The 17,227-nt window shown below is 41.4% G+C and overlaps 1 protein-coding gene across 2 annotated transcripts in view; it reads right to left on the reverse strand.

Moving 5' to 3' along the window:
• Nucleotides 1-17,227, reverse strand: part of CTIF (cap binding complex dependent translation initiation factor) — a 419,667-nt gene that overhangs the window by 291,795 nt on the left and 110,645 nt on the right. Inside the window, exons 5-6 of one of the 2 annotated variants that reach the window (XM_082254608.1) lie at nucleotides 5,886-5,959; nucleotides 2,111-2,215 (exon numbers count right to left, since the gene is read on the reverse strand). In XM_082254608.1, coding sequence (XP_082110734.1) covers nucleotides 2,111-2,215; nucleotides 5,886-5,959 — 179 coding nt within the window. Of the gene's footprint in view, nucleotides 1-2,110; nucleotides 2,216-5,885; nucleotides 5,960-17,227 lie in introns of those variants that run through there. The other variant, XM_082254607.1, reaches the window with a different exon arrangement.

A 17,227-nucleotide genomic window follows, 5' to 3' on the forward strand; every position in this document is an offset into this window, starting at 1 on the left:
CCGCTGTATGGTCTTGGCCATCGTGCTGCAGCTCAGTTTCAGGGTCTTGGCAATCTTCTTATAGCCTAGGCCATCTTTATGTAGAGCAACAAATCTTTTTTCAGATCCTCAGAGTTTTTAGCCATGAGGTGGTGCCATGTTGAACTTTCAGTGACCAGTATGAGAGAGTGATGCCAAATTTAACACACCTGCTCCCCATTCACACCTGAGACCTTGTAACACTAACGAGTCACTTGACACAGTGGAGGGAAAATGGCTAATTGGGCCCAATTTGGACATTTTCACTTAGGGGTGTACTCACTTTTGTTGCCAGCGGTTTAGACATGAATGGCTGTGTGTTGAGTTATTTTGAGGAGAAGCAAATTTACACTGTTATACAAGCTGTACACTCACTACGTTACATTGTAGCAAAGTGTCATTTCTTCAGTGTTGTCACACGAAAAGATATAAAAAAAATATTTACAAAAATGTAAGGGGTGTACTCACTTTTGTGAGATGCTGTAATTGAATTTTGGGAGATAAATTATTTTAAATAAATTTATGCGGGCTATTCGGTTCAGCACAGTGATGTTACTACTACATTTAATAGGTAATATCTGGGTTTTCAAAGGCATTTGTAGCACACAAAGTATATTTATACCCTTTGTGGCTATCAGGGAATATATTTAAATGAACATTCTTGTGCCCGGAGTTCAGCCCTAATGTAAAGAACGCTATCAGTGTGTTGAAAGCCATGTTTCCAAGTTGAGTTTATTGAATGTGATGGCAAGCATGTAAAAAAAAAAATGTGAAAGTCACAATTACCACTTGCCTACTGGGCACTTTTACCCCCTTTCTGCCCAGGCCAACTTTTTTGCATTTTAAACTTTTATCATTTTTTTTTCACACAAATAGAGCTTTTATTTTGTGGTATTTATTCACTGCTGGATTTTTTATTTTATTTTTTTTGCCAAAAAAAAGGAAAAAAAGACCACAAAATTAGCAAAAAAAACTAAACTTTTTCTCAGTTTGTCAGTAAATTTTTTAAACAAGTAATTTTTCCCCTTAACTGATGTACGCAGATGAGGTGGCCCTTATGGGTACTGATGAGGCGGCACTGATTAGGTGGCACTGATGAGCAGGCACTACTGACTGGCGGCACTGATGGGGCTGTACTGTAATCAGGGCACTGATGATCAGTGCCCTGATTACCTGTACAGGTCTCCCCTGTGAGGAGATACTGCTAATCAGCTCTCCTCGCCACACACTGTCAGTGCCGATAAACGGCACTTCCTTGTTAACATGTGACAGGCTGTGATTGGACACAGCCGATCACATGGGTAAAGAGCCGGTGTTCCGTGAGAATTACCTACCCGTGAGAAAAACCTACCCCCGTCACTTCCGGTTCACGGCAGTCTGTGTAACGCGAGCAGTTACATTAAAACAGCTGTGCTGCACTATGAGTCATCTCCGCTCCTGTCCCGGTCACTTCCCTGCTCTCGGCTACTAAATATAAAAGCGGCGGCGGCTGTATGAAAAGATAAATCACGGAGCCGCCAGCCGCTTTTATATTTACTAGCCAAGATCAGGGAAGTGACCGGGACAGGAGCGGAGATGACTCATAGTGCAGCACAGCTATTCTATGTCACCGCCGCGTCGGTAGGTTTTTTAACGGACACCGAGATCGTTTCAGACTAGTGCGCATGCGCACTAGTCTGATCCTCAGCTCTTCCATTAGGTATCCGGGGCTGTGAGCATGCGCACTGCTGCGCTGCTCAGCTGTTCCTGGCCGGAAGTGACGAGGGGTAGGTTTTTCTCACGGGGTAGGTAATTCTCTCGTTACACCACGTCATCGACTCTTTACTGAGATAGGGGACGGCACCGTGTCCTAGGAACACGGCACGGCTGCGATCCCCGTGCTGTGCGTCCCCCACGGGCACGCGAGAGTGGCGGGTCTGGGGCGCCATCATATGACGACATTTCAGAACGAGAGCAAACCCTGCCAGCCGTCATTTTACTATAAGTCGGACAGGAAGTGGTTAAAAATGACTTCCAGGTAAACCATTATAATACTAACTAAATATGTGTACTCACAGAATATATTCAGAGCAAGAAAAATAATAGTAGTTACCCTTCGCGGTCTATTTGAGGCAGGGGGTGCTTTGGGGTGTTGCGGAGCTTTCTGTGAAACTGAGTGAAGTCCAATTTTTCTGGCTGCAGGTCCCACGTCGCTCCACTAAAGATGGCAGAAAATAAAGTTATATAGTAAGTGCAACAGCTTGTCAGGTAATAAGAAAAGTTGTGAGAGAGAACAAACGACCATTAATACAATAAAAACATTCTATTCTCTGCAATATAAAAAAAATGTCCATCACATTAGTCCTCCATCGAAAAGGGAAAGAAGGCCGCCCACCCTAAAAGCCGCTGAGTTTAGAATAGTAATGCTAGTAGTGCAAGCCCCTAAATTTGACCTCATATTAGCAAAGGAAGAATCCGCACAAGGAGTTGCTCATGTGCTAAAAATTAGTGTTGGAGATGAGAGCAGAGTGACAGATATGAAATCATGTTCATGCTTCTACTTTCGCTGTCCAATCAAATGCAGGGGGAGGGACAAGACCTGTAAGTGATACTGAACTGCAACAGAGAAAAATCAGGTCTCTTCCTAGCCAGACAGGGCTGTGCTGTATGTCATAGCTGTGTAAAACTCGTATATATTGGGTTGGTACCTCGGGCCAATTGGGGTGGGACTTTAGAGGCTGCCTCTAAAGTCCCACCCCAATTGGCCCGAGGTACCAACCCAATATATACAATTTACTCAGGGACGAAGGCAGACACGTATTCTTATAGCCTTATAGAGATCAAAACCAATTCCATAGCTGTGTAAAACTCAGGACTGGATGGATAGCAATACAAATCCTTCAGCAGGTAAAACAGCTTCCAAGTATTTCATCTGTGTCTTTATTTGTTCACCTGGAGTTCATATTGAAGGCCAGGTGGGCAGACACAACAAATTATAGAGCAGATCAGCCAATTTGCAGATCACGAACTGCCTAACCCCCAGCATTAGAAACTGAGCCAAAATAGTTATTAGGGCTTAGTGAGTAATTTAAAGTGGTTGTAAACCCCAGAAATAAAATATGAACAAAGCATATCCCTCTATAGTATGTACTCGTCTCAATTTAGAGCACTAAGTGTAATTTCTGCATGCTGCCCCCTTTCTCTGCTATCAGCATGAGTCGCTTCTGACAAATTTTCCTGACACCAAGAGAAAAAAAGGGGACAGTGGAGGGACCTCCAGCTGATTAACAGCCTCAGCTCTTTTCCTGTGTGGAGAGGGGTAGGTCCCTTCCCCCCCTTCCCTCCAATCAGCTTTCAGAGCTCTTCTCATTGAGTTCTGAAGAGTGTGACTTCAGCTCTCTGTCCTCTTTTTTCTGAACTCTCAGACAAGCTTTAAATATTCAGCAATTGCAAGTGTAGAGAAGAGAAGACTGCAGGTAAACAGGTACAACTTATGCAGGATGTTTTGTTTTATCTCTGTGTATTACCTGAGACCAGTCACTTCACTGAGTATATGTAAGGGTTTACAACCACTTAAAGGGACCCATGCTATCCCATCTAACAGTACCACTCATAGTTGCAGGAAGTTGTTTGACCCCACTCCCCTGTCATACCTGTCTAGCAATCCCTAGATTGCAGTGTTAGAACACTTTGTAAATTATTTTTTTTTACCTTCACAAATATTCAGTTTATGAATTCTGCATGGATATTACATCACCCCTTCTCATAGCTGAAATTAAAGTGGTATTAAACCCAAACATTTATTACATTGCAGTCGTAACTGCTTATAAATTATTAGCTGGAATATGTTAGTGTATTTAAATCTGATAGTATCTCTAACACTCCTCTCCCCCCAGACTAGCAATGCTGGTGTCCAAAGGTGCCCTCCGTTATCCTTTATCCAGAGTGGGGGCGCTCTAATATAGGTGGTGTGTTACTGGCCAGATCACCAGGGGAAAACAGAGCAAAAAAGCCTAAAATGAGAGAACTGATACAGTCATCTAATGATTGGTAAGCTGCAATATGTTACATTTTTAGTTTTGGGTCTAATACCACTTTAATGTGTTATCTAAGCACAATAAGAAAGAGTGTATTATGTTCTGAATGTAAAGAGGATTTTTACATAGAGTTTCCACAGCTGCTATCTACACATTAGTAGAGTTGGGACAGGAGCGAGGGTGCAACAAACAGCTTACAACGGTCTCTATGCAGCTACTTTGCTAGCATAAGGAATAGCAAGGGTCATTTAAAACAGCCCTTTTATTAGTAATTAAGGGAATATTTTTGTGTAGACTTGAAATTACCTTTAAAAGCAAACCTGAAAGGGAATGAGGGAGTAACTCCTTTTTTGTTGAGTAAAAAAGATTCCCCTCTGAGTGTTCTACGTTCATAGCAAGGATTTTAACAAACTTTTTTGCAGAGCCCTTTCTTTTGTTATTCTTGAAAATAGCTATTTGTTTGTCTGTGTCCATGTGAAGAGTGAATCTGTATGGGAATTGTTTTATCATTATCAATCAGCTGCTGTACCTGCGGGGCTCTAATGAGGAAAGTGGCAGGGTCTGCATTCCTTTAGACGTGATTTCCCATTGGGAATCTCACCAAAAATGGCATTTTTGTTGCAGGGGAGGTTCAAAATCAAATTTGTATCTTAGTGTAGACTTCTGGGAAAATCAATAGGCAGATCATACAAGTGGGAAATGACATACCTGGGGGGGGCGTTCTGTACACCATCTGCGTAGAGAACGCCTCCAGGTAGCCATAATGCATTGCATTTTTCAGAAAATTACAGTAACAGCAGATTGAAAAGGAAAGGTCATTTTTAGTAACATTCAATTACAATATGACTTGTGCACAATTGTATACACTATATTGTTTTTTGTTGGCTCATTTTTTTTCTCATGAAAGTGGAGTTACCCTTTAAGGTCTTTTTTTTTTTTTTTTTAATCCTAAGTTCTGTGATCAGGATCCCCCCAGTCCTCCTAAGTACTTACCTGAGCCCGATATCGATCTAGTGCTGTGCGTGAGAGCAGCGGCTCTTCTCACGCTCTCTCCCCTCACAAGAAAGAGGCAGCAGTGGGAGCCATTGCCCCTATCAATCAAATGCTGTGATGGGGGGGGGTGCCGAGCTGCAGTCTATGGACGCAGGCAGTATGGCTCAGGATTGAGTCTGCATATGTGCCCCCATATGACGGGTCTTTCTATAGGAGCACTCACTAAAGAGGAGGAGCCAGGAGTGCCGGCAGGGGACCCCAGAAGAGGCGGCTTGGGGCTGCTCTGTGCAAAACCTTTATAGGACATGTTTACCATTTAAAAAAAAAAAGGTTTAGAATCACTTAAACTGGTATTAAAGCTTTGTTTTTTTTAAAAGTAACAAACACGTTATACTTAGCTTCTCTGTGCCGTGGTTTTGCACAGAGCAGCCCTGATCCTCTTCTTTCCGGGTCCTCGTCCACACTCCTGGCTCCTCCCTCTTGAGCAGTGCCCCCAGACAAAAGCTGCCTGCCATGTGGGCACCACTGCGTGCTTGCTCCGGAGCTGCTGCTCTATGCGTCTATAAGACACAGAGCCGCGGCTAGGCACACTCATCAACCCCCCCCCCCCGTTATTGGCTGTGATTGACAGCAGTGGAAGCCAATGAGGACGGAGAGTCCCGGGACAGTAAGGCTATTGTGAACCTCGCTGGATCGGAGGGAGCTCAGGTAAATATTTGGGGGGGGGGGGGCACTGGTTTTTTATCTTTATGCATGGAATGCATAAATGTAAATAACCTTTAGGCTTTAGAACCACTTTAAGCATAAAAACATGAAATACATTTCTACAAGTCTGTCTAAAATTCTAATCCCGCTTACCTTGTTGAGTCAAATGTGCTCGCTGCCCAAATCTCAGTGCCAAGCATGTTCGGGGAGCCATCTTTATTTCCATTCTGAAGAAACAGGGACAAACATTGACAGATTGTTAACATTGAATATATATAGGAACCTCAGAGGGATCAGCTATGAATATGGCCAAAACCATGCATAATACCATCTTCCTTATACCAGGGCTTCCTATATCTGCTAAATGCCAAGACTGCGGTGTCATTTACCTACCTGTGTGAACACCTACAAAAACATGAAATGTATGTGGCACTGGAGAAGAGGTTTGGTAAACATTGCTTTTTACAACAGGGATCTCATCTTCAGTAAACCAGACTATACAAAACACAGGAATACAGATTCTGAAATAGATCACATGCCTGACGAAGGGGTCCTGCATGACTCCGAAACGTTGCACCTATCTTAATGTAATCCTTTTGCAATAAATAGTTTATTCAGACTGCTGTGCATGATCCTTGGAGTGCTGGCGAATATGTATGTATCCGTTATTGATCCAGTGTCCAGCTGGTGATCGCTGCAGCACCCACAACTGACGTGCCTCTATCCAGGAAGGTGTGCGATGGGAATATGTATGTATCTGTGATTGATCCAGTGTCCAGCTGGTGTGCGATGGGAAGGTGTGTGATGGGAATATGAATTATTCAGATTCTGAAACAGGACTGATTATTGGTACAGAAACTTCACGGTATCTGAAGACTAGACCTCATACGTCCTCCCAGTTGCGTTTTTTTTTTTGCTCAGTCAATGACAAATATCACTTTTATTTAGATCTCCAGTTTAAAAACAAATGTTTTCCCTTGGGTCTACACAACACGAATATCTTTTCCATATAGATTAATAAGAATTTAATAACACTATAAATTCATCACTAATTCATTTTTTTCTGATTTCGCCTCCCTACATTCTAAATACCAAATCCCAAATAATGAACACTGCAACTTTTTACAAATTAGACATTTTTTCCAAACGCATTTCCAGCTATCTAATATCCACCCCGACTTTTTATGAAAACATATGCCTTAAAAATCCCAGAGGTAAAGGCCTTATATCTATAATATATAATAACTTAATCAATACCACTCCACTAAGTAAACTTCCATATATGCTCAAATGGGAAGAGGAATGTCCATTGACACTCACGATAGAAGAATGACATATCTGCAATGAAAATCTTAGGAAATGTACCAGATCCCTCACGATATGCGAAACCCCTATCAAATGGATCACTAGATGGTACCTTACGCCTCTGAAACTACACGCCATTTTCCCATCCACTTCATCTTACTGTTATAGAGGATGCTCCTCTCCAGGCTCTATTGCCCATATTTTTAGGAATTGTGGAAAAATTTCTTTCATTTGGCATCAGTTAGAAATCTTCACATTGAAGATTTCAGATAATAATATCACACTTTCTCTCCCGGTCTTCTTTTTACCCCTATATTAAACCTTCTACAAATACAATGGTTGATCGCCATGCATTGGAAATCAGCTTCTTTTCCTATCCCCCAACTTAAAGCAAGATTAAATTCTATTTATCTTATAAAAAAATCTTTCACACCATCTAGAATTCTATGCAATTTCATACGAACGAATGGAATCCATGGGTTACACACTCAGAGCTATTTTTTTCAATCTATTGATATTAGAGATACAAGTACATAAATACTTAAATATTCGATTTCATGCAACCATCCTGAATGTTTATAAACCCGTTTATATGTTTTGTTCAATATACAACTTCATTGATGCAGTTTTAAATTGGCAACTTCTTGTAGTTTATTTGATATCCTCTTACCTGACCTTACATCAAAATGCATTATTGGATTAAGAAAAAAAAGAAGAAATCATTTTTGTAAACCTTATGTGATACCAATGTTTATAATAACTTGTCAACTTCTTTTGTACCACCATAAATCAATTTTTTTCAATAAAAGTTTGCATGCAAAAAAAAACAAAAAAAAAACAAATGTTTTTGCTGATGTTCCTAAAGAACAATTCCAGGCATCGTCCAGCTCAGACCAATGTAATTATGTATAATGTGTACCAGACCGATGCCACTGGAAGCTGAAAATCACTGAAAGTGGTTGTAAACCCTTACATATATCCAGTGAAGTGATAGAGATGAAACAAATCCTCCTACATAAGTTGTACCTGTTTATCTGGTGTTACCTTTTCTCTACATTCGTTCAAAGTCCAGAATTTATAAAGCTTGTCTGAGCGTTCAGAAAAGCAAATTATTGAGGGATAAGCTTTGTTCATATTTTATATCTGAGGTTTACAACTAATTGGAAAAAAAAAAAAAAAAAAACTTTGCAATCATTTAGTAAATGCAAAGCATTCTCTGAATGGTGCCCGTGGAGAGCTGTGTTCACAATGTAAAGGATCAGCCGCTCAGCAGGTATCAGACAGGTATGTCATATACACAGATACATTGGTCCAAGCTGGAGCATTGTAACGATGTACAGCAGGGCTGCTCAACCTGTGGCCTTTGGAACCCTCTGATGTGGCCCTCAAACCAGGAAAGCGCACTTTTTATTTACTTTTTTTTTTTATATATTTGGTGGCTGGTAAAACCCCATAGTTGAGATGCGTTTTTACTACACCTCTTCTACCCCTTGTGTAGCATTAGGGGTCACAATGGTGACCTTGCCCCTGCTCCAGGGGGCCTGTGTGGCCTCTCTGTCAAATTCTGTTTTACACTTGGACAGGAGGGGCAGCATATGCAGAAACATATCCCCTCCATTTTCCTCCTGCAACCACTGAAAACCGGCTTCTCCTCCTCTCCCTCCCACTGGCATTCAGTGGCTACAGGAGGAAAATGTTCATTATGCTATTCAAAATAAAAAAAATTAACATTCTGAATTATTTCATTTCGTTGTGGCCCACGAACGGTTAACAAATCACTTAACCACTCTACTACCGCTTACAGTAATACTACTGCGGCAGAGTGGCTCGTTCCCGTCCAGTCACGTAGTATTAACGTGACTGGACTCCTCCCCTTCTGGGCGGCGCTTGCGCGCCGCCGGAGGCTCGCTCCCGCTGTTTTCATTCACAGCGGGAGTCGGGCCAGGGGAGGAGCAGCGGCGATCGCCGCTGCTCTTACCCGATCGTCGGGGATCGAGTCTGGAGATCCGCCCGCTGTGTGTAAACACAGCGGGCGGATCTCCATAGTGACAGGGAGTGACAGATCGGACTGTTCAGCATAGCTGGACATCCGATCTGTCCATGAATCACATAGTCACCTCCCCCCCTACACGTCAGTAAGCACCAGGCATACATTAACCCCTCCCTCTCCAATAAAATTAACCCCTTCCCTGCCAGTGTCATTTTTACAGTAACAGTGCATATATATAGCACTGATTACTGCAGTAATGTCACTGGTACCCCCAAAAGTGTCAAAAATGTCAGTCAGGGGTCCGGTCTGTCCGCCGCAATGTCGCAGTCCCGCAAAAAAAAAATCGCAGATCGCCGCCATTACGCGTTAAAAAAAAAACACCAAAAATGACAGAAATCTTTCCCTTTGTTAGTAAACGCAATAACTTTTGCGCAAACCAATCAAAATACGCTTATTGCGATTTTTTTTACCAAACATATGTAGCATAAAACAAATTGGCCAAAAACTTTTAAAAAAATTGGTTTTTACATCTTTTTTGGGGGGAATTTCATATAAAAAAATGTGAAAAATATTGTTATTTTTTCAAAATAAACGCTCTTTTTTTGTTTATAGCGCAAAGAGTAAAAATCGCACAGGTGATCAAATACCACCAAAAGAAAGCTCTGTTTGTGGGAAAAAAAGGACGTAAATTTCGTTTGGGTACGGCGTCGCACGACCGCGCAATTGTCAGTTGAAGTCGCACAGCGCCGAATCGCAAAAAGTGGCCTGGACGGAAGACAGCAAAATCCTCCGGTTGTAAAGTGGTTAAGTGGCCCTCAGTCTTTAAAAGGCTGAGCACCCCTGATCGGATTTACAGCATCCCGATGCCTGGAGTTATTCTTTAAGATTATTAAAAAAAAAAGCAGCTTTTGGTGCAACATTCACCTAGCCTTCAGTGCTGTCCGTCGCAGAAACTCTGCCACTGGCCTTCTTTCAGGTTGAATGATGGCCATGGTCATTTACCCTGTACTTACAGAAATGTACAGACTGCCACTGTGGATCCCCCTCAGATAATGCAAGCTGCCTGGCTATCATAGGCCTTTAAACTAAATCACTGACCTGAAACAAACATGCATCTCTTCTGCCTATCCCATGGTCCACCCCTGCCTGCTTCCATGTAGAGCCAAGTGAAGTCTTTGCTATTCAGCAAATGAGCGCATTATGGTTGGCATCCACTAGATGGCGCTACCTTCCAACTTATATCTGAACCACACACTTTGTGGATTTTAGCTCTGGCTGACTAGATGGCTGCACTGGTCTTTCTGTCACATGCCCATAGGACGAAGTTTATTAAGCAGCACAGAAACAATTGCTGCCTGACACTCCTTGTGGACCGATAAAGCTCTAAATTACAACATTAATTAAACATAGTGGCTTTAATGTTGTATTGATCTACGTGCTACTGCTACATCAGCACACACAGGGCCCAGACACCGCTCATCCCATTAACAATTTCATGGCACAGACCAGACAAGATCGGGGGTGTGTCACTGGCTGACAAAGCATGCTGGGACTTCTAGTTCTTCCACAGCTCAGCCTATCCACGTCAAAAGACGGACCTCTTTTTAGCCTACCCCTGCGACTGTCACTATTGTGCCTCCCTTCTCCATGACTTTACATGTGATTTCCTGTGAAATCGATCTTAAATACAGACACCAAAGTACAGGAGGGGGGGGGGGGGTTACTTTTTTTCTGCAGGATGCCTGAAAGTTCCAGAGATGTGATTTACGGAAAACAGGACTGTATTTGCATCCCTGGAGCCTGTGGGCATACAACTCCTGGTGTCCAAGCCAACATCTATCTGCTGGGATCACCTCTTTAAAGCTGGTTCCACACATGTGCACTGCAGGGACGGGCGTTATACTGTGTGTTACTGCAATGCATATTCATTAAAAGGTACTATGGGCATTGGGTTGTGGTACCATTCGTTTAACCACTTCTGGACCGGCTTTTTTCTGACACTTGTGGTTTACAAGTTAAAATCAGGTTTATTTTTGCTATAAAATTACTTAGAACCCCCAAACATTATATATATATTTTAGCAGAGACCCTAGAGAATAAAATGGAAATTGTTGCAATATTTTTTTTATCACACTGTATTTGCGCAGCGGTCTTATAAACAAAAGCTTTTTGGAAAAAAAAAAGTTTTTTTTTTAATAAAAAATAAGAAAACAGTAAAGTTAACCCAATTTTTTTTCTTTAATGTGAAAGATGTTACGTCGAGTAAATAGATACCCAACATGTCATGCTCGTGGAATGGCAACAAACTTTGGTATTTAAAAATCCCCATAGGCGACACTTTAAAAATTTCTGCAGATTACCAGTTTAGAGTTACAGAGGAGGTCTAGAGCTCAAATTATTGCTCTCGCTCCAACGATTGCGGCGATACCTCACATGTGTGGTTTGAACACCATTTACATATGTGGGCGTGATTTGGGTATGCGTTCGATTCTGCGGCGAGCTAACGGGGATGGGGCGCTTTCATTTTTTTTTTTCCTATTTATTTTTACACAGTTTAAAAAAAAAAAAATAAAAACTTTTGATTACTTTTATTCCTATTACAAGGAATGTTAACATCCTTTGTAACAGAAATAAGCATGACAGGTCTTTAATGTGAGATTTGGGGTCAAAAAGACGTCAGATCTCACATCTACACTAAAAAAAAAAAGAAATGGAAAAAAAAAAAAAAAAGGTAATTTTTTTCATCTTGGAAAAAAAAAAAAAAATGGGCTCTTTAACCACTTTAAGACTGGAAGGGTTTGCCCCCTTCCTGACCAGGCCCTATTTTGCGATTCGGCACTGCATTACTTAAACGGAGAATTGCTCAGTCGTGCGATGCTGTACCTAAATAAAATGTAAGTCCTTTTTTCCCCACAAATAGAGCTTTTGGTGGTTTTTGATCACCTGTGCAATTTTTATTTTTTGCGCTATAAAAAAAAAAAAAAGCGACAATTTTGAAAAAAAAAAAACAATATTTTTCACATTCTGCTATATGACATTCTCAAGAAAAAAAAATGTAAAAATCAAAATTTAACATTTTAGTCCAATTTGTTTTCTGATACATATTTTTGGTAAAAAAAAAAAAAAAAAATAAGCGTATTTCGATTGGTTTGCGCAAAAGTTATCATGTCCACTAACTACCGGAAAAGATTTGTGTCTTTTTTTTTTTACTAGTAATGGCGGCAATCTGCATTGCGGCGGACAAATCGGACCCCTGACTGATATTTTTTACACTTTTGGGGGGACCAGTGACATTACTACAGTAATCAGTGCTAACAAAATATGCACTGTTACTGTAATAATGACACTGGCAGGGAAGGGGTTAACATTATGGGTGATCAAGGGGTTAAATGTGAGCCTAGGGGAGTGATTCTAACTGTGGGGGGGCGTGGCTTCTCAAATGACCATAAAGACAAGTGATCCTATATAGAAGGATCACAGGGGCTCTATGACATACCAGGGAAAAGAACGGTCAGCTGTGTTTACAACAGCTGACCGTTGTTTTCTCTCATCGGGGAGCGATCCCGGGTGTCAGGCTGCATCAGCTTCCCCGCTGACAAGCGCACGCTCGCCCCCTAGACTCCCGAGAGCGAGCGAAGTACAGCTACGGCGATTCGCCTGGTAGCGGCTGCCTGCTGCCGTATAACTGCGGTGGGCGGTCGGCAACAGGTTAAACCTATGATGTATGTGTATATCGAATATAATGAAGTCCAAGTGTCTCTGCGTCCAGTCCCTGTGTCCGTGGGATTGAGCTACTGCGCATGTGCCCCATGGACAGCCGTTGGGACTTGGGAGCACAGAGACTTCGGGCGGCCAGGCTGTCAGAGCAGGCGGTTGGGCAGCAGCGTGTTAAGTGGGCGTGTGTATCCCGGGGAAGGCGTGTGTGTCCCGGGGAAGAGGGGCGGGGCCAGGCGCGGTAGAGCGGTCGGCTCTCCGGAGATGGCTTTCAGAAGGAGGAAAACATGCTTGAGATTAGTTAGATTTATCCTGGAATTCTACTTTAAATTATGCTACAAAAAAAGTGAACTAAGCCTTTAAAGAGAAAAACCTGAAGTCCTATTTTATTAAGTTTTTTTGTTTAATACAGGTCTACTTTAATCAACTAGGCATGTCTTAGCGATGTCATTAATAGGAACCAGTAATCCATTACCTTGTAAAACCTCCAACAACAAGGTGTTGTGTGGCTTTTGTACAGTAGTGACCATTAATGCCATTCCTCAGCATACTTTCCTTGGCATTTAATCACACTGCTGACGTTTAATTAATAACTAATTACAGGGAAGAGCAGAGCCGGCGCTCAGGAAGACAAATGGCGAGTGTGTTAATCATTCCATCTCACAGGTAGAATGTTTGAGCTAGGGTGGGAAGGTAGGTACTGATAAAAATGTGAAGATGGTGCTGGGAAAACTTGAGCAGCTGAAAAAAGCAGTGCAAAAAAAAAAAAATTCAATATGTCTATTTTTTTCCTTCGTGTCAGAAAAGCATTCAATTCCCTTGGGGGTCACCATATAGATTACAGTCTGATTGTGCAATTTTTTTTTTTTTTACATCTCCTTTAGATTTACCAAAGCTACTGTAATCTGTATGTAATATCAGGACCCACCTACACCATCCAATTCATTTATCTACAATCAGGCAGGCCCGTGCACTACATGGTTGTTGGTAGGTCTAACAGAGATTGTACAAGCAGGGGGTGGAGGGTTGTTTACCTGGAGCCATCTCACTCCTATATTTATAGAAGGGAGATGGGAAAATCCGAGTGGACGCATCCTGGATCCCCCCACATCAGCACGCCGCGTCACCCCTCATATCCAGGAAGACAGGCGGAACAGCCGACCGGCCTGCGGCTTGCTTTGTTTTCTACTGCGCAACTATACTACCTTTTTGTAAATGTATGCCCTTTTTTTAATACATTTTGCATTGGTGGTTTTACGCTATGGAGTCCCTACTTGCTTTCTTTTGCATGATGCTGGTCCATTGATGCGTACTGAGCTAACCTTGTCGGGCTACCATTTGGGGGATCTCCAGGTTATACCCTCTTCTTGGCCATCATCCATATCCCGCTGGAAACCTGCTGATCGCCAGTTTTGATATTTAGTCCCTATACTTCTTACCGTCTGGTAAGCAGCCTTATTATCGGTTGTGGATCACAGCACTCGTGGTGGATTGCATTATCAATTGTTTGTTACACAAGTCACCTTATTGATTTATGGACACTTTATAGAATTTACTTATTGTGTGCATTCAATTTATGGACACTATGTAATGCATTGAGTGCACATATTCAATTTTATGTGTTAAATTTGTTTAAATTAATTTTAATCTGACACTTTATTTATTGTTTTTATGATCACTTATATATATGATTGATCTATATTGTTTAGCGCAGCTTGTTTATTAATTTTGTTTGGGTGTTGTCAAACTTGAAACTGCAGCTTTTTTATTTATTTATTCACTAGCGCGGTTATTAATTTTTATTTTTTTTTCAAAAACATTTTATTAAATTTCTTGGTGAACACGAACAGATGAATAACAGTAGGTTTACAAAGACCTTGTATTACAATGCAGAGTAATATTAGACATGTAACAAGGTCAACAGCAAAGGGGAAACTTAAGAACTCTTAAATTGGAGAAGAAAAGAGAAAATACAATATCACCACCGATAAAAGTGAATGTATAGATTACTGTTATGGGGGAGACCCAGCAAACATATTGTGAGTCGCACAGAATGTGTATGTCTCAGGGGAATCCGTCCCATACTCCAGACACCCCCATAGGGGATCATGCTGTGTCCGGGTCATGGGAGGGCTCCTCGGAGGAGGGCTGTGTCTTTTTCTAAATAAGCAAGAGTGGATAATAAATGGAGAGAAAAGACGACAAAAAAATAGGGGGACCCTCTTTTAGTATTAGCGAGAGGTAACTATTGGGGAAGACGGAGTGTTCGAGGGTTGGGAGGCTCAAATGCATAATGTATGACAGTATGTAAACGTATGTAAACGTATAACAGTATGTAAATGTACATACATACGGTTATTAATTTTTGATTATATACTTTTTGTACATGTTTTGTACATTTATTGAATCGCTTTTTTAGCATATTGCATGATCCATGGATGAGGCATTTTATTTTCTGTGGAGAACCTGTAATAATTCAAATCAACCCCTTTTTTCCCTGTGTTATACACAGGAATATGTTTTTGGGGACAGTAATTTATTGCGCTTTTGGATTTATATACTGATTACACCTACACTACTTTTGTTAGATGTTACTGGCTCCTGAATGACACTCCTAAGGCCTTGACCATAGAGAGATTTTTTGTGGTGTGTGTGCCTCCCCTCCCTCACCCCTTTCCGGCTGGGGCTCGTGTGTCTGGGCTCCCTCTCGGTGCCACCATACAGTTCCGGGTGCTTCATGTCTCTTCTTGTCCCCTTCCCCCTGGGATTTGGGTAGGTACCTTGAGCACTCTTCAGTATGTTCATACTTCTTGAATTTAATAATTTTTTGATATCATGATATATTGTTCTAATATTGAAGATTTAAAATATATGAAAGATGTGATGTCATGTATTCTTACACTGTATCTCCCAATTATAATAGGATCTTCTGATGAAGCCATAAGCGAAACGTGTACAGTAGTGATCCTTTGACAATAATAACCTGGGATACCCGTAGGACCTGAACACCTTTGGTATTTTGCAAAAACTTTGGTTCCTATCAAATGGGTTTTCCTACAGGTCTCCCGGGAACACATGTACCCTGACCGGGGAAATTTTTGCTATATTATGAGGAGATTTTGCCATGTTTTTTCTACATATGACCGTTCATGATTTGATTTTTAATATATATTTTTTAATGTTGTCATAATAAACTTACACATTTTACCAATTGAGTACTGAAGTTCCTTAATGGGATTACTAGTAGCTACCTATAAAGTCCCACTTTTCTCTTTTTGCAATATATATAGGGATGTGGTGCCACAGACATTTGAGTTTTGTCTCATATCTTGTTGAATATGTGGGGTAAATTTTAGGATCTGTGATTCTTGTTTAGAGGTATTTCTCAATAGTACTGAACTGTTACCTCATCTGTGCAGTACTGTTTGTGAAATATAGCAGCCAATCCCCTGCACAGGATACCAAAGCTGACTAGAAGGGTGAAGTTCTAATTAGTTTTACAGCATTATAGCAATATAGAAAAATCAGAAACTGGCCCACAAAAGCTAGATTCACAATGTAGCATTTTTTTAATGGAATTTTGGGTTTTACATCCATTTTAGCACATCTTAGTGAATGTGTTTGTGTGTTTTTACCTGCATTTAATGTTCCCCCAGCCAGGGTTACCACCCCATCCCCTGCCAAATGTTACCCTATCTAAACTGCCAATTGTATATTTTTAATGTGGACCTTTCATACAAAGCTGAATGTCTGCTTTTTTGCCACCCCGTTCCCTAGCTGTTTACCATGTGACCAGGAAAAGAAAGCTTTGGACCCTTTTGAGGAATCCTTGGTGTGCTGAGGATACTTCTTCACTTTGATTGCCACGGTCTCCAGCCTATGGTAATTACAGCACCCAGCATTACTGAACAGCCATTTTCTTGAATGTATGTGTTGGGAATATTGCATCCAGCCAGGGTTTACCGCCCCTCCCCAGTAAATGTTAGCCTGTCAAATATTTTTAAAGTGGAACTTCCATGCAAAGCTTAATGTCTTCTTCTTTGCAGCCCCCCTCCAACACAAATGTCTTTTTTTAATGGGCCCTCCAGGAGGTTTATGAGATAATGCGCTAGTATGCACTGCATTTTAGCACATTACGACAGACGTACCTGTCAAACGAGGCTCTCCAGCGCTGCAGTGTCAGTGCTCGGGCGCTTCCATCTTCTACGGTCTTCCTTTCAGGCTCACTCTATTCAGCTGCCTGAATGGCCGGGCCTCAATGACATCACTCCTTCGCATTTGTGTAAATGTATTCTGAGCTGTGCATTAGTGGCTCAATGTACATTACCACTGCCAGGCCAGGAGAAGCATTTATTACAGAAAAGAACAATAGGATCTTTTACTGTCAAAAATCCTGCCTGTCAGCTGAATTTCGCTTTTAAAAAAAAAAAGTAATATGTAAACAAACAGATCACCAACAAAAACAAAAAATGACTTTCCTCAACCC

Source organism: Pelophylax lessonae (assembly GCF_965119305.1).
Source record: "Pelophylax lessonae genome assembly, chromosome: 1".
Lineage (NCBI taxonomy): Eukaryota > Metazoa > Chordata > Amphibia > Anura > Ranidae > Pelophylax > Pelophylax lessonae.